The sequence below is a fragment of the Lissotriton vulgaris genome, unplaced genomic scaffold (assembly GCF_964263255.1).
Source record: "Lissotriton vulgaris unplaced genomic scaffold, aLisVul1.2 SCAFFOLD_902, whole genome shotgun sequence".
In the NCBI taxonomy this organism is placed as follows: Eukaryota; Metazoa; Chordata; class Amphibia; order Caudata; family Salamandridae; genus Lissotriton; species Lissotriton vulgaris.
Genome location: NW_028240880.1, coordinates 93,991 through 116,979, shown reverse-complemented (window position 1 = coordinate 116,979; position 22,989 = coordinate 93,991). Strand labels below are relative to the sequence as shown.

Here is a 22,989-nt window from a genome sequence, read left to right as displayed (position 1 = left end):
CACCGAAATCTAGGACCTCCTTGATGCCACATCTCAAGACATTGCCTTCTTCACAGAAACCTGGACCAACCCCTGTTCTTGACTGGACATTGCCATCCCCGACCACTACAAAGTCTCCCACAAGGACCGCACCGACCAACTGGGAGGAGGCATCGCCGTTGTCCGCAAGAACACCCTCTGACTGACCATGCACTCAAATGACCCAACGCCAACCTTAGAACATCTCCACTGCCAGACCAAAGCCACCCTCCGTGGCACCCTCGGCTACATGCCACCGGCCCCCGTCCGCCCCTCACAGACACCATCGCAGACCTCGTCGCACCCCAGGCTCTCACATCCACTGATTACATCCTACTTGGTGACCTCAACGTCCACCTGAACAACCCCAGTGACCAGAACACGGCCTCCCAACTTGGAGACCCTCAGCAACATCTGACTCAAGCAGCTAGTCACTGCAACGACCCACATAGCCGGACACACGCTCAACCCAGGTTTCTCCACCAGTGGAAACATCACCTACAGCCACACCACCGAACTCCTGTGAACTGACCACTATGTGCATCTTGCCTTGACCACACCCGTCGTACACCACCGCCCTCATCGCCACCACCCGGCACAGCTGGAACAGGGCCACCGAATAACTTCTCGCCAACTTCCTTATCATAACCACTTCGCCAACACCACCATACACCAACACCACAATGCGCAACCTTCACCAATGGATCTCCAACTGCGCTGCCACTCTGGCTTCCCTCAGAAGGCATTATGCAAACAGCACTTCAAAAAAAGCCAGCTGGTTCACTCCCGCCCTCTACAGGTCCAGACGCACCTGCAGACTACTCGAGAAGAGATGAACAACAAAACCCCGGAATCCCACAGAAGCTTCAAATTCTCCTCAAAACAACAAAGAAAATTGCCTTCCAAGACAGACTCCACGCTAACGCACACAACAGCAAAGAACTCTTCGCCATTGTGAAAGAGTTTGCCATGCCCAACAGCGAGACCAGACGTCCCATACTCCCAAAACCTCTGCAGCAAACTCTGCACCTTCCACCACAAGATCTGGCAGATCTACTATAGCTTTGAAACCTAAAACCCGGTCACTACACCCGTAAACACCGCAAGCAACCACGCTGCACCCTAACAGATTGTGCTCAACTGTTCTTCGCTCACCACACTCAAGACCATGAAGAGCATCCACTCAGGAGCCCCATCGGATCCTTGCCCTTACTACAAATTCCATAGAGTAGCCGCCTCCATCTCCCCCCTTCCCCAGCTTCGCCACACCATCAACTGCTCCATCGTAATTGCCACCTTCCCTGACGACTGGAAACGCGCTGAGATCAAGCCCCTGCTGAAGAAGCTGTCCACCGACCCGACAGATCACAAGAACTTCTGACCCATCTCTTTCCTCCCCTTCCCAGGCAAGTTCATCAAGAAGGCCATCAATGCCCAACTCTCCATGCTGATCGAAGAGAACCACGTCCTGGACACCTCCCAAGCCGGCTTCCGAACCAACCACAGCACAGAGACCACACTCCTTGCCAACACTAACTACATTCACTCCTTGACCGGGGCGAAAACACCGCCCTAATCCTACTGATCCGCTCGACCGCTTTTGACACCGATTCCCTCTGCACCCTTATCAAGAGACTCCACGACTCTGGCATCTGCAACAAGGCACTGGACTTGAACAACTCCTTCCTTACCGGCCGAGCACAGTGAGTCAGCCTACCCTCATTCCTCACAGAATCAGCGCCTCTCATTCCACACACCCATCAGACAACTTTGCTCAGCCAACTCACCCTGGCCTCTATGACAAGAATCCATGAGACCAGAAACTGAGGAAAATCCTTATCCTATCTCGCCGCTAAGGCTTGGAACACCCTGCCCCTCCACCTCAGACAATCTGCGTGAATGACCCAATTCAGGAAGCATCTCAAGGCCTGGCTCTTCAACTGAACCGCCACACCCAGAGAGATCAGCAGCCCACCCCCTCTCCCCCAGCACCTTGAGACCCTCGTAGGTGAGTAGGCGTGCTACACAAACCTTAGATTGATTGATAGATAACTGTGTTACTTGAGTATGAAGTCTATGACTGAGTCTGGTATCATAAACATATGTTGGTCTTTGTCATATTTAAAAGAAAAATCCATCTTTCACATTAAACATGCCTTGGCTGGATCTTTCATAGACTGGGGCTGCATCTACAAATACATTTACCCTTTAAGGGATCTATAGATACAATAATTATATCGTATATGATACTTCAAGATATAAATTACCTTATCTATTTGGGTATGAACTTAGAGAGATGATAGTATTTGGTCACAGAGTTTGTTGTAGGAATATTTAACAAATAAAACTCTCAAGTCGAAAATAATGTTTGGGCAGTAGGCTGTGCTGTAAGCCCAGTCTGATTTTGCACTTTCCTCTCTCCAAACCGATTGAATACTGATTTACTGTTAATTTGTTTATGCCTTGTGTTTAGAATGTTTATTTTACACTGCCTCAAAAGGAAATAATCTTGTTTGATTTTTGGAAAGACCTGCATTGTAGTGTTTCTAAATGTCATCTTTTTAAAAAAAAATTAAATGGTTCTATAAAATCTTTTTTCTTTTTCTTGGGTCAGTTTTACTCTGGGCACCGATCTCCTCACATTCCCTATAGGTTATTGCATCTGGTGTGGACGCATGCACGGCATTTAGCAGGGTACGAGCAACAGGATGCACACGAATTCCTCATCGCTGCTTTAGATGTGCTACACAGACACTGCAAAGGTAATGGTTGCGCTGGAGCTGAACACCCCAGGAGTGATGGAGGTAGGACTAGTACATGGGACATCAATTACATTTTTGCTGTTATGTTTAAAAGCTCATTATCGTTTCCTTAGTTTAATAAGAACTGATCTTGATTTGGTCCACTTGCTCATGTTCTGGTGTCGCATTCAGGCTTTCTCCTTTTGGCATTTTCTGCTTTCCTACTAGTATACTTTACTCAGTTGTCGACAGCAGTCTGTATTTAAATGTAAGGTGTGGTCTGTTTAATCTCTAAGGGTGGAGATCTTTTTATATTACTGTGCATTTCAAGGATGATGAGAGAGGCTCAGCTTGTTGTCCATGACTTCATTTTACTACTGTTGTATTTTACTAGTTCTTAAAAAAGTTCTCCTGCTGAAATGTCCTTAACTGAAAAATGAGATTGAGTTTCTATAAGAGAAGTACAGACAGACTGGCATTGGATGCCATCAGCAGATAAAAAATGTCAGCAGTCTTGTATCTGGGCTTATAACTGCGATAACTGGCAAATTCAGCAGGTACCTATTAGAAGAATTTAAGGGGTTCTAAACATTAGTATTTTCAGACTTCTCCTCTGCCAGCGGCTCACCATATATTGGCTTATTAGTTCCTGAAGCAAATTAAAATGCCAAGAATTGAATGCCACATCCCAAGAGAATGTTTCCTATAGGGTCCTTAAGGGCATATGCTTACACTTTCCCTAAGGTTCCCCTAAGGCAGAACACTAATATCAGACCATGCACAACAAAGGTAATCCTCCTTTTCCAGGCTTGCATTACCGGCAGTAATAATGGGCCTGCTTTTCTTGTCCATCAAACTATACTTGAGTTTCCCTTCTAGGGTGATTTTTCCATCCAGATGTCACAAAATCCTTCCTACTAGTCTTCCCTTGCAGTGCTTGGTCGCCTACCTCCTGAAGATGTACTATGACCTCTAGACATTACCAGATAAACTAGATAAACATCAAGAAACAAAATCTTTCCACAAGATATCCTATGCTTTTAGATCACATTCTGCATTTATTAGGCAGGTACTCTAAAAACAAAAAAGGGTAGGTAGAAGAACATAGAAGACTCGTCCTCCTATTTGTTATATCGTAAAAAAAAAAAAGAGCCCATCCATCTTTCAGGACTATCTTTCCACTTCGGTTGTTATATTGTAAACAGACCATTTAAAAAATAAATGACCCTCCCCACCGAGGTTTCCATTTGTTGGCATGCTTCATCAATGCATCCTTCCCTTTCCACTGCATAACGGGCGTTCTATGACCGACTGGTTATGTGGGAGCACTTTTTCATGTGTACTTTAAAGGATGAAGAGACAGATAGGTTTCTTTTATATACGTGGAAAATTAAAAATACCTGGCTAGTAGGAAAATAATTGTATTCGTAACACTATCTGGTATGGTTAAAAAATGAAAAAGGGGCATGTTCCGGAGTTTCTTCGGGCTACATGTTTCAAGCCCTACACCAAGACTGTTCTTCAGGACCAAGGATTGCTCCCTGATGCCACTCCTGTCAACACTTAATTTGAAATGCACTCAATTCTGGGAAATATGAAAAAGGAAATGCATATACAAACAGTACCGATTTAGTATTATGCCTGCAAGATAAGTAAAAAGCCAAAATAAGGCTGCATGAGTCCAACTGGAAGGAAGGGATGCCTTTAGTAACACTTACCCCAAGGCTGCTCCCTTTCTTCGGGAAATAGCCAGCCTTTGGCTCCAAGGACAGGTGACCAAAGATACGGCAAATAGCAAATAGTACTACTTTATCTGGTCTTCAATTTTTGTCAGTAGAAGGGCATTTGACTGTTTATGTGCTTGATAGGAAAACATTTTCCATAACCTATTCTTTAATGTTTCCTCTGATTAAAGATTTTGTACGCTGAACAGTAAACTGTTTTGAACTCCTTTATGAGACCACTCAGTTACTGGTAGTTCATTATTCGTTTGGCCAAATTAATGAGGCCACCCTTTTAGCTTCTGCAGAAGTTATACCTCCATAATCTGTTACGGCAGGGTAGATTATTGTTCTGTTTATCTGTGAAGAGGGTGAGAGCATCAGGCTCCTTGGATGAAAAGTGTGAGGTCTCCCATTATAATAGTGGTTTTCCAGACTCACGCTTTTCTGCCCACGACTATCTAGAACTTTCATTTTAAACTAAACATTTTAATACTGGCCCATTGAAATCTTCTACCTACTGAAGCACAAAGTTGTTTTCACAGTAAGAAACCATTAATATATTTGTAGAAAACCAAAGTTTCATTAGAGCAGTTTGTATGTTATGGAGCTGTTAGCTCTGGCATAGGTTGATCCAAGCAAGCCATAGTTAGGTGAGTAGTTTCTGATAACCGCTTACCAAATGGCTAATGGGCCTATGCCAGGTAAACTGAAAAACCCATGTAATTACAAGGAAGTAAGCCATTGCTGCTCTTATGAACACTATCCCATTCATTTTCATGACTGCAACATGAGATCAGTAAAATATTACTGATAAGGTTTGTACTTCTGAACAGAAGTTATGTGGCCTACTGCAATCTCTTTGCATAATTGTTTTAAAGCACCTCAAACTATCTTCTAGTTCCTTGCCTTCATTCTTTTTGTATGAATATCTGAGATAATTTCATCTTGGGAAAACCTCTAATTCCAATTCTCAGTAATCCAATCTGTATTCTCACCAAAATAATAAATAACCTACCCTGTGATTCAGAATGTTTGAGTGGTGTTCTCCATAGATTATAGATTCTCTCAATATGGCCTGCAAAAAACAAATTTGCTTACGGAGTCTGTCCGGCATAAGTGGACAGAACAGCTACTGGGAACCCAAAAATCTGTCTTGATTCTAGTTAGTGTGTAAACCACTTCTCCTTTTCTTGAATTTGAAATGCTACTGTGGTTGGGTACTTCAAGTCAGATGTACGTTTTCATTGCGATCTTGTTTTAAAATGCCTGTTTATTTTATTTTTAAGACAAAAAATGTATTGTGCTATAGGTGTGTTCTTTTTTATATGAACAGAAGTATTTAAGCTTGTTTGGGATCCTATTTTACGCTGTTTTGTTGTAGTGTTCATGAATTCAGAGAGAGTAGTCTTGATGGAAAACTAGTTACAGGTTAGTAACTTCATTTTCCAATTTACTCATGCCCCCTCTCGATCTTTCTAGTGGTAACCCTTTATCTGAATTGTTGTAGCTGTGCAAGAGGATTTTTTATTTTTTCAATATCTATTCACAAGAAGAAAGTTATTGAGTGAGTGCAATAATTTCTTTTTTCAGAAAGGTTTTTCTCCTGCAGCCTGCTATGTTGTCAGGTGTTGTATTAGATCCGTGCTAAAGATTATTTTTCAATCTTAGCAGTGAAGGGGAAATCTTACTTTAGAAGGCTGAATTTAATCATGGGGTGCCCTAAATTAATGGCAGCAGATTGTCCACTGCTAAGTCCTTCAGTTAATACCAGACTGTTCTGGCAAATATTTGCTTTAGCTTCACATGATTTGCAAATTACTCTATCAAGTAGTTGGAGTGAGTCGGAAATTCCCACTTCTTATCAGATGTTTTGCTGACAAAGGAGCCAGCTTATCAGGATGCTTTGCTTGTTAACACTGCACACACTGTAAATCAGTTTTATCATAGAAGATTTCTTGTTGTTGCCATCCAAGTCAGTGTGTTGGATCCTGCGCCACAGCAGTAGCCCTCAAGTACACAAAAAGCGATGGACGGAATGCATGAATTTATCTAATATCAAGAAGTAGAGAAGTCCCAATTGATCAAAGACCATAGACTATCAGAAACCTATAGATATAGTTACAAGTACACACTCGCCTTCAGGCAACTCAATTTAAGCTACTCATTGTATGCATACATTTAAACATTAGTGTGTATATGAACAAGAAGACATTTTTATAAGGCACCATCAACAAGACTGTCACAAGTTATTGCAAGAGAATATCATACATATTTATTTAATACAGTGTATTCAAATAGACATTTTATGTATACATAATATAAAATCACAAAAAATATTTAAAACCAGTATCACAGTACTGTAGGATATGCTAAAACAAAAGCAGTTTGTCAACGCAGCGTTTCGGTTTTTTCGAAGTTAAAAACACCTTCAGGACAGTTTCTTTAGTTTAGCAAAAGAATGGAAACATGTTGATTCTCCCACGTGCATGTGTTCCACCACCATTAGTACCAAGTTGTCAATATTGGTCCTGTTCGGCACTCTGTACTTTTAAGTTACCTTTATTTTCAGTAAAAACCGCACAAAGCATACAGCAGAGCCACCGTTATTAAATTCGGATTTTCGGCCTTGAGGCTAAGTTGTACATGAGGGCAGTTTATAAGTAGGTAGTCCTCTGTCGCAGTCACAGTCCTGCTTTAACAGATGGCAACCCTCGAGGGAGTAACCTCCTAGATTTGTCTCTTTTCAATTAAAAACAATCCGGGTATGTTAATTCGGCCTCCCTGCTCCGTCTGGCTTCGTGATAGCGTCTGACGTCACACCTTAGCGGTTCAAATGTCTATTTGAATACACTATATTAAATAAATATGTATGATATTCTCTTGCAATAACTTGTGACAGTCTTGTTGATGGTGCCTTATAAAAATTTCTTCTTGTTTATATACACACTAATGTTGTTTAAATGTATGCATATAATGAGTAGCTTAAATTGAGTTCCCTGAAGGTGATAGTGTGTACTTGTAACTATATCTATAGGTTTCTGATAGTCTATGGTCTGTGACCAATTGGGACTTCTCTACTTCTTGATATTTAATTCCCCTTGTCCCGTATTGGATGAGTAAGGGGCCTCCATCTTTTTATATGTTTTAATTTATCTAAGCCACTGGTAATTACTCTGGTGATGTCCCAAACCATAGCTGGATCCAAACTAAGGTGGCATGGTGTGCGAAATAAGGAAGCAGCCCAATTGATTACCAGTGGCTGAGATTAATTCAAGTATTCCATCCATCCCTTTTTTGTATACTTCAGTATGTCACCCTTAGTGGGACAGGTATGCCTAGACATGGGTACTGTGCACACTGTTTTGCTGGAACCAAACTGTACCTGGTTGATAAGCCCATAACAGGGTTTCTTGTGTTTTGATTCAGTGAGGATGTGGCTTGTCAGTTCTGGCTGGACTTTTCCATTTGGGACATGGTCAAGACTGATTTGCATATAGCTGGCTACAAACTGAGATGGCATGGTGTGCAAAATAACAGTGGACTGGGATGTAGCCCAAGTAATTAACAGTGGTTGAGATTAATTCAAGCATTTCATCCATTACTTTTTTTGTATACTATAGCAACTTGCTTTTTCATTAGCATGACAAAGAGGATGGTCTAATACCACCTTCAATGCATTATAAACAATCTGTGTATCCTTAGTCATGTAGGAAAATATTGTGCTCATAGGTCTGAAGAACTGAAATGCATATTGTTTAACACAGAAAGAAAATCTCCAGAGGGAGGGGAAAAACTCCACTACTTTAGAATAGCCAAGTATCCTGCTGTGCAGGGACCATTGGAGACCAGTCCATGCTTCTGTGCTCGGGAATGATCCTAGAGAATCCTTTTGTTGCAGGAATATAACCTACAACATTCAAGGAATTTGTCAGAGGAGTGGTTTGGAAAATATCAGGAAGTGTGCCTCATTGGTAACTGAGTCAAAGGACTTGACACCACCAAGGTAATGAGCAATCAAAATAATCGGTGTCAAAGAAAGACAGTCACTCCGGAGAAACACCACCATCTAAAATGGCATTATAGTAGAAGATGCTTAAAAGCCTACAGTTCGAACATGGAGAAGAGACTAGTGTTGCCTGTTCATGTGGATTTCATGACAAAGCACTCCTGCCCACCCTTCTCATATCCCCAAAAAGCCTAGCCAAACCCCGAAAGCTGTTGCCCACTTACCCTACAGAGCTCAACGCAAGGAAAGGCACATGGTGCTGCAAGCCTGGCAGGCCCCCTGAGAGGGCCGTTTGTCGTAGATCTTTTAGTAAGTTCACCAACTGAGCACAGTAGGACAGGAAATAGTGTGTCCTACAACGCGAGAAGATTGGTGAAAAGTGGGAGTAGAGAATCAACTGTCAACCAGATGCTGCAAAAAATTTTTGGTGATATTCCTGGTTGATGTAGAGTTTAATAAGAAGGCAGAGAAACTCTGGATATAATAGTCCCTGTCTCTGCCCCACAGTGTATAGGTGATAAGGTGCCAACTGACCTCTTACTGCCACTGGCGAGCAGTGTTCTAATAAAGTGCTCGAACTATGATAACCCTCCTGCAATTAAGGGCAAATTGACCTATCCAATTGCGAGAATGCAAACACGGAGCACAACTTGTCAACTCTGGACAAGACCTACTAGCACCTACCCCTGTCCTTGCCTCGGTGCTCGCCAGTGACGGTAAGGTGTCAGTCAACACCTCATCCCCTATACGCGGTGTGGGGCTTTGAATCATTGAGCTCCTCACTTTGCGGAGATAGTCACATCTACCTGTCTGTACAAATTGTTGGTCCTGAGGAAATGCCACTAGATGACTACCTAATGCAAAAGCAACAGTTGATGGACAGAATGCAGAACAATGTCATACATTCATCCCAGTACAGAGATCTGGGCCTAAATTCATCGTTTTTTTGCACTCCACACCACCCCAGTTAGATGACTACCTAAGGCATGAAACATGTTGATCTCTGGCTTAGACCTAAGCTCACTAGCAGGATAAAAACTGTCAACCAGTTGCTGCAAAAAGCAATTTTCATGTGATATTTCTTGTTGATTATGAGCTTAAAAAGAAGGCAGAAAAACACTGGTTATAGTGTTCCATGTCTCTACAATTGAGAATGAGTATCGGTCACCTTTAGACCTGCTAGTGAGCTTAGGTCTAAGCCAGAAGTCCACATGTTTCATACCTTAGGTATTCATGGAGCTATCTAGTGGCATTTCCTCAGGGTCAACAATTTGTACAAACAGGTAGATGTGAACTAATCCTCTCTGTAGAGTGAGGAGCTCAAGACTCAAACCGCCACACTGTGTATAGGTGATAAGGTGCCTAGGTGCCGACTGACATCTTACCGCCACTGGCGAGCACCGAACTCCCAGAGTAGGTGGAACAAGTTCAAGCTCTGTCGGTCTTCATAGAAACTTTCTCCTAATGACAATATCTAAGAATCTTTAATATCCTTGTTATTACAGGCTTAATCACCTCGATGCTAAGGCAATTCTGCCAGGGTGCTGATCTTTTTGTAAACCCATTGTTCATGACGAGCTCAGCTCGTCATAAGCACACGACCAGTGTGCTGCATGACGAGCTGAGCTCGTCATGAGCAGCGAGGGGGTTAAAGCTCATCATACCAGTCCTATTTTAGATGAATAGCTACTTGCATTCTCTCAGTCTTTACACTGCGGTTCATCCAGTTCAGCCATCCCTTGTTTTCCCTGTCTGCTTGAGCCAACAAAGATTATTGTAGCTCCACCAAAGGCTGAGGCCTCCACTTTAAGGCTAATGAAAATATAAAAATGTGCTGAGGTTACTTCATTTTTGCAAACAGATCCTCTAGCAACCATACCATATTCTTGAAGGTGAAGGAATAAACCTAGTTATTCTTCAGCTAGAGCTGTGCCGCTGTCCGACGGATGGCTGTCTTTATACTTGCGGACCGAAACATTGTGACACATCTGCCACTTCTTTGAGTCTGGCTACTGTATTTAGTAGTCCATAGAATAATTCTCAGAGGGCCTCCTAATGCAGAAAAAACAAGACTTCATGCAGGTGGTCAAAGAGGGAAATTACAGAATCTGACCTGTCTATAAATATTGATAATGGAGAATGTATTCTCTGCTTACCTTAGCTGCAGCTCAGAAGCTTGATGTGGGTCATACAAGAAGCATACCGCATTCTCAACAGAGATTAAGGTCATTCTGAGGTGAATGACCTTTTATATGAAAGTAGAGAAGCTATTAAGGCAATCATAATTTAAAAGAGAAAATCTGTCCATGGTGAGGCAAAATGTTGGCATAGAACCCACCGATGTGAATCTGCAGCAGTCCACACTAACGGTAATCACATTGCCAAAACCAATCAATTGAAAGTTAAACACCACTAATTTGTCTATTCTCCTATGAAATCTGCCTTTCTTGTGGAATGGAATATTTTGTTCCACTACATCAGAAGGCCAACACATTCTTATGTTATGTGACCTAGTTTTATAGAGTGTGCTATTACCCAAAAATGGTCATCTTGGCGCTATTGGCTAAAAGACTCTTGATATTATTCATTATCTGGGGGGAAAAGGCAAACCCCATCTTTTAGGGGACATCAGCCTGCTGATTCCAGGAGAAAAAACAGGTTTTTAGATCCTTCCTAAATTTAATAAGGTTTGGTTAAGCTCGTAGATGATTGGGCAATTGATTCCACCATTTCGCTGCCTTATGGGAGGAACTTCTCCCTCCCCAATGAGCTTTCTTTATTCTTGGAATTTCTCCTTTGTTGGCAGTACTAGATCTTAAAGTGCGTGGGGGAACATACGTTTGAAAGATGTCCTGCAAGAAGAGTGGACTGTACTTATGTAACCCCTCATGTACCCAACAAAGGGCTTTGAACTGAATCCGCTCCCTAACTGGATGCCAATGAAGATCCCGGATTGATTTAGAAACTAAGCAGAATTTTGATAACTTCAAAAGAACTCTTACTGCTGCATTTTGCACAGTCTTCAGTTTAATAAGACTTGCTTGACCTACAAATAGGGCATTACAATAACCAATCATTGGTAATGCCAAGGCAATAATTGTTTTACTATGTTCAAATGGTAGCAATGGTAAGATTTTTTTTTTAAAGTTCCTTTTGTTAACAAACAAAAAAAATACACAAACCAAATGCTTCAGAAATTATTACAGTGTACATAGTGAGTTTGGCGTGTAGAGATACAAAATATTACCTCAATTCAACCCTCCCACTCGCCCAACCGGCTGACATAGGTCACAATCAAACAACATTTATTATCAACATACCTGCGACCCATTGCTAAACTGGGGACTGTCCGGTTCTGTAGCCCACCCAGGCCCCCCATATCTTCTCTCATTTGCGTGGGCACACCCTACTCTGATGTACTGCCTGCTCAGCCCATTGGCACCAATCTAAATCCTTTTCCCAGGATTCCACTGTTGGGACTGCACTGGAGCCCCATGCACGGGCGATGTTACGTTTTGCCACCACTCCTGCCAGAGCGAGCCATATTGTGGCCCATTTGGGCCATACTATTTCGCCTGTCACCCCCAGGATATAGCATCTCACTTCTAGTGAGACCTGCTCCCCCACTACCGATGTCATCACTCTGGCCACGCCCGCCCAGAAAGCTTGAATCTTGGGGCAGGCCCACGGTATGTGGAAAAAAATCCCCTGTCTCACCACAGCCCCTAATAGACTGCATCGAGATACAATGGCCCATATGGTACGGTGCAGTCCTCGAAGCCTAGGATCGGTGTAGAATGCGCAGTTGGATCAACCGAAATCTTGCGCGTACCGCTATTTCTTTGGAGCTCTGCAGGGCCTCTCGCCAGTCATCATCTTCGAGGAAACCCACGTCCAATTCCCATGCTACCCGCAGGGAGCCCAGACAGTCAGGTGTATTATTTACTCGCTTTTTCTAGATGAGGGATATTGCCTGATCTATCATTGGGTCAAGGAGGAGTCTGTCTTCAAGAGGTGTATACCCCGGTGTGGAGTCTCCTTCCTTCAGATGACAATGAAGTGCGTGTCACAACTGTAGGGTATCGAACCTGTTCAGTCATACCCATGTGAGACTCTGCCTGAAATCCATCAAAGGTAATCATTTTCCTTTTTATCCAAATGTCCCCCAGAGATCAATGCCTATGCTACTCCACCTATGGAAACCCTTCAGACTCCTCACCTCTCACAGAAAGTCTCCCACAGAGTGGCGTTTGTTCAGGGAGTCTGGCCTCTCAGCCGATCATATTGGTCGCTTTCCGCCATCCGGAGTGTGGAACGGAAGAAACTGATGCCCCCCTCCTCCTCCTTAGAGAGCAGATAGGTAGCTGCCCGCACCCATAGCAAAGTGATGAACCCGGTAGGCTTTCTCCACAGTCGGCGAAAAGACTAACCTGTGAATGGTAACAAGCTGAGCTACCCTATAATATTTTCTGATGTCCGGAACCGCCAATCCCCCTTCATAGACCCACTTCTGCAATTTCTTTAGAGCAATCCTGGGGCAACCATACCCCAAGTCGTCCCCCCCCCAAGAAATGTTCGTTGCTCCGAATCAACAGCGCGGAAGAAAGCTTCCAGAATCTGGTCACCTGGCTTGAGTGTTCAATGAAGGTTATCCTGTTGTCAAAAATGACAGAAACCACAAAAAAGAGTTGGGGAAGATAACGCGGTACTACTGTCCCCACAATGAAACTTTAAACACAAAAAAAGTGATAGCAGATTTCGCATCTGCAAATGTTTGTTATACTCTCAGATAATAAATCAATCAATCAAAGACATTTATATCGCGCACTACTCACCCGGAGGGTCTCAAGGCGCTAGGGGAGGGGGGGGTCCCCTACTGCTCGAACAGCCAGGTCTTGAGCTGCTTCCTGAAGGCGAGGTGGTCTTCGGTCAGGCGGAGGTGGGTTGGGAGGGAGTTGGCGGCCAGGTAGGAGAAGGACCTTCCTCCTGTTGTGGCTCTGCGGATGCGGGGGACGGCGGTGAGGGCGTGGCTGGTCGATCGGAGCTGGCGTGTGGGAGTGTAGAAGTTGATGCGGCTGTTGAGGTATCTCGGGCCTTGGTTGTGTAGGGCTTTGTGTGCGTGGGTGAGGAGACGGAAGGTGATTCTCTTGTTGACCGGGAGCCAGTGCAGATCTCTCAGATGTCCGGAGATGTGGCTGTGTCGGGGGATGTCGAGGATGAGTCTGGCTGAGGCGTTTTGAATTCGCTGGAGTCTCTTCTGGAGCTTGGCGGTGGTTCCGGCGTAGAGGGTGTTGCCGTAGTCCAGTCGGCTGGTGACGAGGGCCTGGGTGACCGTCTTCCTGGTCTCGGTGGGGATCCACCGGAATATCTTGCGTAGCATGCGCAGCATATTGAAGCAGGACGAGGAGACGGCGTTGACTTGTCTGGTCATGGAGAGGGAGGAGTCCAGGATGAAGCCCAGGTTGCGTGCGTGGTCTGTTGGTTTGGGTGCGGAGCACAGGGCGGGTGGCCACCAGGAGTCGTCCCAGGCGGAGGGCGAGGAGCCCAGGATGAGAACTTCTGTCTTGTCTGAGTTTAGTTTCAGGCGGCTGGTCGTTATCCACTCGGCCACGTCTTTCATCCCTTCGTGAAGGTTGGTTCTGGCGGTGGTGGGGTCGTTGGTGAGGGAGAGGATCAGCTGTGTGTCGTCGGCGTAGGAGATGATGTTGAGGTTGTGTTGGCGTGCGATGGCCGCAAGGGGGCTCATGTAGACGTTGAAGAGGGTGGGGCTGAGCGAGGAGCCCTGAGGAACGCCGCAGATGACTTCGGTGGCCTCTGACCTGAACGGGGGTAGGCGGACTCTGTGTCCTTCCAGCGAGGAAGGAGATGATCCACTCTAGTGCCTTCTCTTGGATTCCGACGTTGCTGAGGCGCTGCACTGGGGTGCTGTGGCAGACAGTGTCGAATGCTGCGGAGAGGTCTAGGAGGATGAGGGCCGCTGGTTCTCCGTTGTCGAGCAGGGTTCGGATGTCATCGGTGGCAGCGATGAGGGCGGTCTCGGTGCTGTGGTTGGCCCTGAAGCCCGACTGAGATGGGTCGAGGGATCCATTCGTCTCGAGGAAGGCGGCCAGTTGCTTGTTGACTGTCTTCTCGATGACTTTGGCTGGAAACGGGAGGAGCGAGATGGGGCGGTAGTTTTTGAGTTCGGTGGGGTCTGCTGTTGGTTTCTTAAGTAGAGCGCGGAGTTTGGCGTGCTTCCAACTCTCAGGGAAGGTGGCAGTGTCGAAGGAGGTGTTGATGATGTCTCGCAGATGGGGTGCGATGACAGCGTCTGCCTTGTTGAAGACATGGTGGGGGCAGTGGTCGGTGGGAGATCGGAGTGGATGGAGTTCATCGTGCGGATGGTGTCTTTGGTGCTGATCGCGGTCCAGGCGCTGAGGGTGGTGGTGGGGGGTGTTGGTGCGGTCGTGGGGAGCGTTGGTTGTGTGCTGAAGCGGTTGTGTATGTCAGCGATCTTGTTGTGGAAGTAGGAGGCGAGGGAGTTGCAGAGGTCTTGCGATGGTGTGATGTCGTTGTTTCCGGCGTTGGGGTTGGAGAGCTCTTTCACGATGTTGAAGAGTTCCTTGCTGTTGTGTGCGTTGTTGTCCAGCCGCTCCTTGAATGCTGTTTTCTTGGTGGCGTGGATCAGTTGATGGTGCTTTCGGGTGGCGAGCTTGAGGGTGGTCATGTTGTCTGGTGTTGGGTCTCTTCTCCAGGCTCTCTCGAGGGCTCGGCAGTTCTTCTTGGAGCTCTTGAGTTCGTCGGTGAACCATGGGGCCTTCTTGCTGCCGGGTCTGCTGGGCGGGGTCCTCAGTGGGGCGAGGTCGTCTGCGCAGATGCTGATCGACTTCGTGAGGTTGTCGGCGGCCTGGCTGGGGTTCGCTGAGCTGGCGGGAGGGTGCTGGCTCAGGGATGCGGCGAGTTGGTCGGCCGTGATCTTGTTCCAGCTTCTTCGTTCAACCTGTTGCTGGTGGTGATGGATCGTGGTCCTTCTGAAGCTGAAGTGGACGCAGCTGTGGTCCGTCCAGTGGAGCCCGGTGGCGTGGCTGAAGGCGATGTCTTTGCTGGATGAGAAGACGGCGTCGAGTGTGTGTCCGGCGTAGTGGGTGGGGGTGGTCACCAGCTGCTTGAGTCCGAGGTTGTCAAGCAGGGTGGTGGTGTTGCGGTCGTTATTCTCCAGGTGGAAGTTGAGGTCCCCGAGGAGGATTTAGTCAGCGGAGGGGAGGGCGTGCGGGCTGATGAAGTCGGCGATGTCTTCGCTGAATTGTGTGCGTGGTCCTGGGGGTCTGTAGATGAGGGTGCCTCTGAGGGTGGTCTTGGGGTCGGTGTGGATCTGGAAGTGCAGGTGTTCGGCGGTTGTCAGGGTGTCGTCGGTGTTGGTCGTGATGCGGATGGTGTTCCTGTGGATGATGGCGATGCCTCCTCCTATCTGGTTGGCGCGGTCTCTCCGGGTGATCTTGTAGCCCTCCGGGATGGCGATGGCCGATGTCTGGCGCTGAGGAGGCGTTCATCCATGTTTCCGTGAGAAAGGCGACGTCTGGAGATGTGGTGTCGAGGAGGTTCCAGAGTTGGATGGCGTGTCTGTGGACGAAGCGGGTGTTGAGCAGGATGCACTTCAGGTGGTTGCTGCTGGTGTTCGGCTTGGTGGGTGCGGGTGCAGTGCGGGTCCGGATGCAGGTGAACTTGCAGGAGTGGCAGCTGAAGGGTCCGTGGGTGCGTCTCGGGGTGGCTCGGTAGCATCCTGGGGTGGCTCGGTAGCATCCCGGGGTGGCTCGGTAGCATCCCGGGGTGGCTCTGTAGCATCCCGGGGTTCGGCCGGTGTTGAGTGCGTGGAGGGTGGCGGTGTCGTAGGTCCGGCGGGTGGGCTGGCGTCTGCGGGGGCCAGGGGGTCTGGCGCTGGGCCCGGTCCAGGCACAGACGGGCTTACCTTTGGCGCGCCCGCTGCGCGTCACCACTGCGCGATAGGCACTCAGCCATATGTGCAGGGTGGGGGGGGGGCGGAGCTTGGGAGGAGCAGCTGGGAGGTGGGAGCGGGGCGGCGAATGGGAAGTGCGACACAGGGGAGTGGGCGGGGCCGCAGGGGGGGGCAGCGGCGGGGAGGTGGCAGGAAACGCGGCAGGGGCTGGGCTCAACAAGGGGAGACAGGGGACAACAGCGGACTAAGGCAGAAAAAACTTACAACGTAGGGGAGAAATACAGATGCAGAATACAGGCTACAAACGGCTAACTACAGCGGAACAAAAGTTAACAGGGAGAAGGAGCAGGCAGCGCAGGCAGGGCACAACCAGAAGCAGCGGCCGGGGACCAGGGGCACCGCTGCGGGCAACGGCCGCACTCGCCTGGAACCAGGGGCACAGCTAGGGCAGTGGCGGCACTTGGCGGGAGCGGGGGCAGCCCGGACTCACACCCGGAGGAGTGAGCTCGGTGCGTGGGGTGACCGGCCCAGAGGGTCAGAGGTAGTGAGAATTTGATTAGCACCGATTTGTAAAAGACTGAGTTTAAACAGTTCTAGAAGGATTGAGGTGGGAAGTGGGTGGAGTATTGTGAAAGGGATAGATGGTTTAGTGGGCGGCTACACACTAGAAGGAAGTGAATGTTATGTTAGGTATTGTGGAGCAGAACTTTGTTTGTGTAAGGTAGTGTTATCCATCGCTTCACTTCTCTTCTGCAATATGATTTTGCTAACAATTTCTAGGAAGCCACCTAGATGACATTTTAGTTTAGTCAGATGATCTTGGCCATCTTGAATGTGGCTCTTGACTAGTTGGTGTTTGTTAAGTTTAAGGTAAAGAGTAGGGTTCGGGTTGTTTAATTCAGATTTGGTAGGGCAGTTCCAGAGTTTTGAGCAGTTCGGTAAAGCTGTCCTGTGGAAGCAGGTATTGTCAGAGGAAGGTTATTGATGGAGAATTGGTGGCGGGTTGTAATGGGATTAGTTTGAGCAGGGAATGTTTTGTTCGAGGCATGTGTGCCTTAATTACACATGCCAAGAACAGATGCTTACTGGGTAAATAACATAATCCTTTACCTGCATTTGGGTGTGGATGGGCAGCTTTTTTTTTAAGTATCTGTCCTTTCTTTATCAACTGGTATTAAAATAAGAATTTTTGATTAATTTATTTACTAATGCACAATTGTGTGGTGTTTATTAAAATAAGAAAAATACTAGAGGAGTGTGTTTTGTAATGGATATTATGTTAAATATTTATTGGTCTTGCAAATCTATTGTGCAATCCCATGTGTATAAGATACGCAGTATTTAATTTCTGTAGCAAGACAGTTTATAAAGATCAATCATTACCGGCAAGGAATCTATACTTTTGCATAACTCCTGCATTCAGGTGTTATGAACTATGTGCCAGCTACAGCTGGCCCCATATTCTTTGAAAGTTGGGAAGGAGATTTCACAATATACCAACCATATTGACTATTTTTCAGGCTGATGGAATTTTGAATGCTGGCGCTTCTGGGAATTGATGCTGCCTTGTTTTTAAAAATAGTTTTGTTTCTCCACTCTTTGAGGTTCAGTCTCCAACATTCCAACCATAAGATCTAAACCGTTCCATCTCAGTTGTGGGATACAGGAAGGTGAGTCTCTTTATCTAAAGCAAGTAGCAACCGCCAAATCCAAGAGAGTCAAAAAGAAGCCGTTTCGGCTCCGTTGTTAATAGTTGTTGAAATTCAACGAAAACCGAAGCTTCTAGGAAACCCGTTCAAACCCAATGACGGAGGAAAATATTCTAACAAAGGAGTCGATGACCATGCACATTTCCTAAGAAAAGGAGTTTCAATATCTTGTTTTTCTTCGGGGAAGTCTTTCGAGTCACAAGTTGCAAATGTTGAAGCCCAACAATAGATGCCAAGAGTATGCACAGCATGTCTATTTACAGAACGTAATGCTACAAATAGATGCTTAGAGGGTAAGTAACAATCCTTTACTCAACTGCATCCTGATCTTAAAAAAGGAACCAAGAGTGCTAGGACACCTTCTTTTAGTTTTTACCAATTCTCCATCACTATTAGTCTTAGTTACATTCTTTCCTTCCTACTTACTCTGTAGATTTGAGGACACCTTTTAATTCAATCAGGCTTGTGTAAAAGAAATCTGCAGCAGTCTTCCATATTATGGCTTTCTCTGTAAGCCTCAGTTGAACAGTGATACAGTTTAGGAAATTGCAGTAAAAGAAAAGTCCATAAACTTGTTTTTAAGGCTTCTAACATGTTCTTGATCTCATGTGTATGTCCAGTTCAAGCTGTAGTAGTGTCGTGTGATTATTTTACCACTTTAGGACAACTGGAGGTGGATTCCAGTCCCATTCCCTGTTCTAGACTGTCTGACAAATGCACCCTTGTCAGCTTATTGATTTGCTTAACAGTCTGTTCTCTCACAACTTTGTGTTGTTCACCATAGCACAGATTTGAGAAAAGTGATTTGCTAGAAAATTATTTTTTCCGAATTATGCATTTAAACATTCCAGCTCTAGACTTGCAGACTTCAGCTTAAAAACATCAACTTCCTATAGGATGGAACCTTTACTCCTGTTTCGTAATGAGTGGTAAATTAAATAAAATAAGTATCCAACTCTACTAGCACTGCAACACCATATTTCAAAGTTTATATTGCCATATCTGCTGCATGAATTCTAGACTCCTATTGTTTTCATTGCATCTTGTTCCAGTTCCACAGCATATAAACCCTATGCGCAGAAAGCTCCTGAATGTTTCTGGGGTAGGACAGGGTTCTTTCGAACTAACAATGTAGGTTAAAATGAATATCGTTGTTGCTCTTAGAATGGCATCAATCTGAAAATCTTTAAGAGCCTTACTTCACCCTGATGGTTGGGCAGGTTGAAGACTTTGGATATCTGAATGCACTTGGTCATAAAGTCTATTGTAGACTGCCTCTTCAGTGAAGGTATCAAGTGTTTCAGATCCCCTAGGAATCTCCTGGGGCATGCTAGACAGATAGTCATAGGATCTCCCCAGCATCAGAAAGCAAGACTTCATCAAACTAGTTCTGGACTGTCTGTTGGTCCCTAACAGGGTAATGAATGCAGAATTCAATATTTCATACCATACTGCCCATGGGTATTGTTATGTAATGTGCATAAAACGATTATTGCAGTGGCAGCACACATGATTTTCAACAGGACCCTTATTAAATAGTTCTAGACCTCTTTTTCAAAAGAAAAATTATTAGGCCCCCAGATGACAATCCTCAACTTGAAAGATATGACTGACCCCCAAAAGCATGAAATTAGCATAAGAAACTATTATCAGACATAATTTTCACTGTTGTTGAGGCAGCAACTGCATATGGGGCAAAAGGTGCTCTATTTAAAAAAGGGGGAAAAGCGCTCCCATCAGTGGCTACAGAAATATAACATCCTCCCCAGTACTTAACAACCTGCTTTGGTTAATGGAGCCTATGGGGACCTAAATTTACTTTTTTTATATAACTTTATTTACCATTTTGCAGCACACATCAAGAAACAGGAGTGCTCACTGTCACAGGTATGACAACATGAAAGTAGTCAGAACAGAAATAGAATATGATCATAAACACTGGCCAGCGTGTACAGTCATCACAGATGTATACTGAAATCCACCCCAGAAGGTGCTCCCAGCTGTCCCAACACCTCCTCAATCCCCACACCGACATACAACATATCCACAATGTTGCATGAACGCAGAGCGGCAGATCCACCGCCAGATGTCCCCACAAAGGTATCCTGGCTAGTCCAGCAGCATCATTAACCCATCCCGGTAGGGACTCTTCCCTGCGCAATCGGTGTGGAGGGGGGCAAGCGTTCTGTGGCCATATAGTTCTTGAGTTGTCCCCACTGTTCAGCCAGTTCTTAAATGTAGGAGCAGTTTTACGTCCCCAATGAATGGCAATCTCTCTTCGCCAGCAGTAGACTGATGCCAACAAATTTCCAAAGGTTTTTAGGAAAATTGGCCACATAACACAATAAGGCCACCTCCTGCCGTGGGAACCACGTCTAGATCTACCATATCCCAATGGTCTTCTGCACTGCCGCCCAGTAAGCTTGTATCTTAATTCAAGTCCAAGTGAGGTGTGCAAAGTTTGTCTGCAAGGCCCCACACTTTAAGCAGTTGTGTGGTCTGGTCGGGTCTAGCCTGTGTGATTTCGCTCGGGTCACATACATTCTACGTAAGAATTTGAAATGTATTAGTTTCTGGCGGCTGTTAACTGAAACAGTTTTCGTCAGGGAGCAGCAGCATTTAACCCACTGTCTGTCTAGAATGGGTTGTCCCAGGTCCTTCTCCCAGGCCCTACGGATTGTATCCTCTTCAACAGGGATTATAGTTAAGCATGCATGATATAGTTTAGAAATAAGGTGCACCCCTTTTGCACTCTCTCTCGTCATCGTGAGTGGGGCAAACTAATCCGGTTCCAGGGGGAAACTAGGCAAGGTCGCCCTTAAGGCAGAGCATACCCAGCCCATGACAAACCTATCCATAAAAGTGGTGGAATGGAAATATGCCTCATCCATCACCATGAATATATGCCCTCCCAGAAACAGGTCTCCAAACGTGGTGATGTCAAATTTTGCCAATGTGCGCCGTGCTAATTTCTCCCCCATGATTGTATCCAGCGCTTGTTGGGGATTGGAAGAGCTGCTGAATATAAGGAAGCGCCAGCAATGCGCCGCAGCTTGTCCCAGGCCCATCTGGTGGTGGAAACTGAATGTCTTTGGGATCTCTGGCCAGGCCTTTGGGCAACATCGTTTGTAAGGTGTCCGGTAAAACCAAGTCTGCTTCAGGCCGCAGGTATGGAATCCTAGTGTCGCGATGGAACCAGGCGGACGCATAACTGCACTGGCCCACCAAGTAATAGAGCTGAAGGTCTGGGATGTTGAACCCTCCCTTGTCGTATGACGGGGTCAACACCTGCCACCGCACTCTAGGTAGTTTTCCTCCCCACGTCAGTTTGATCAGGTGAGATCGTAACGTTCAAAAGAAGCTATTCGGTTATGGGATTGCAATGTTAATAAAGAGGTACCAAAATTTCGGAAGCACAATCATTATAATCGGGGCTACCCGTCCCGCGAGAGAGATGGGGAGGCGTATCCATTTTTCGATCTGCGCCTCTAGATTGGGAACCGCTTGGCCATAGTTGAGCCTAAGCAATTGAATGGTGTCCAGATGTATATGAATTCCCAAATATTTGGTTGAATCTGTACACCTGTCTAGTGGGAACTCACATTCCCATTGTACTGTGCTGGATGTTAAGGGTAATATTACCGATTTACGCCAGTTTATTCCCAGGCCAGAGAATTGTCTGAATCTGATGATTTCTCATATCATGGGGTCAAAATTCTCCTGCAGTTTGCAGACTTAAAGAATAACATCGTCCGCATATAGAGAAACTAGCAATGGTCCAGTATTAAACTTAAGTCCCCTGTGGGGGTGTTTCTCTTGGAAGTGTCGAATTAACGGGCCCATTGCAAGTATAAATAAAAGCGGCGACAAGTGGCAGCTCTGCCTGGTGCCTCGTGATAATGAGAAGAGGCGGGACAGCGAGCCATTCAGTTGCAGTCTCGCAGTGGGGCCACTGTACAGAATCGCTGTGTTTGTCACAAATCCCTTGGACATACTCATCCTTGGCATTACGGATAAAAAAGAGGCCACTCCAAGGAGTCAAATGCCTCCTCGTATCTAACAGAATGGCTGCTGCAGGGACCCCAGGGCTTTTCCTATGAAGGACCGCAAACAGGGTTAGGAGATTAAGCGATGTAGACCTTTGAGGAACAATCCCTGATTGTGCCAGGGCAATAATTTTGGCCATCAAAAGGGCCAGGCGGAGGGCAATCAATTTAGTGAGGATCTTCTAGTCCAAATTAAGTAGGGATAGCGCTAATGATCTCCTCTTTTGAGAAGGGTTCAGCCAAGAAGTCCTGTATATACTTTTCCAAATACACCAGTGCTATCTCAGGCTGATAATCCTCTTGTGCAGTAGAGTCGCGTGCAGCCTTGGAGGTGTATAGGGTAGTATAATAGTCTAGGAATTCATCTCGGATCTCGGCAGTGCTAGTGAGGAGCTGTCCTCAAGCAGAGCTAAGGTCCGCAATGTAGGCTTTGTTATATGGGGGCCGCAGCATATGAGCCAGCGTATGCCCCGGTCGTTCGCTTTCACTATAGCGACAGGTAGTCACATATTTGCTCAAGAAGTGGGACGCCCGATCCGCCGATTCCCTAAAGTAAGTAATGTAATCCGCCGTTTGGTCTTTTCTGGGCTGGGATGGGATAGGCATTCTCTATCCAGTGCCGCCAGCTGCTGATTTTTATGGGACAAAGTAGTCCTCAAATCCTTTAAGACCCCGGCATGCTTCACGATACAGACCCCCCTGATGTAGGCTTTAAAGGCCTCCCATAACACCCCCAGGTATCATCCGACCCGGTGTTGATGGTGAAATAGAAATGTCGTCATTCACCGCCCGGCTTGGGAACCGCCATTGGT

The 22,989-nt window shown here is 46.0% G+C and overlaps 1 protein-coding gene across 1 annotated transcript in view; it reads left to right on the top strand.

The window, feature by feature from the left end:
* Positions 1-22,989, top strand: part of LOC147672501 (ubiquitin carboxyl-terminal hydrolase 22-A-like) — a 377,196-nt gene that overhangs the window by 295,609 nt on the left and 58,598 nt on the right. The window contains exon 7 of the mRNA XM_086947987.1: positions 2,633-2,780. Coding sequence (XP_086804113.1) covers positions 2,633-2,780 — 148 coding nt within the window. The remainder of the gene's footprint in view (positions 1-2,632; positions 2,781-22,989) is intronic.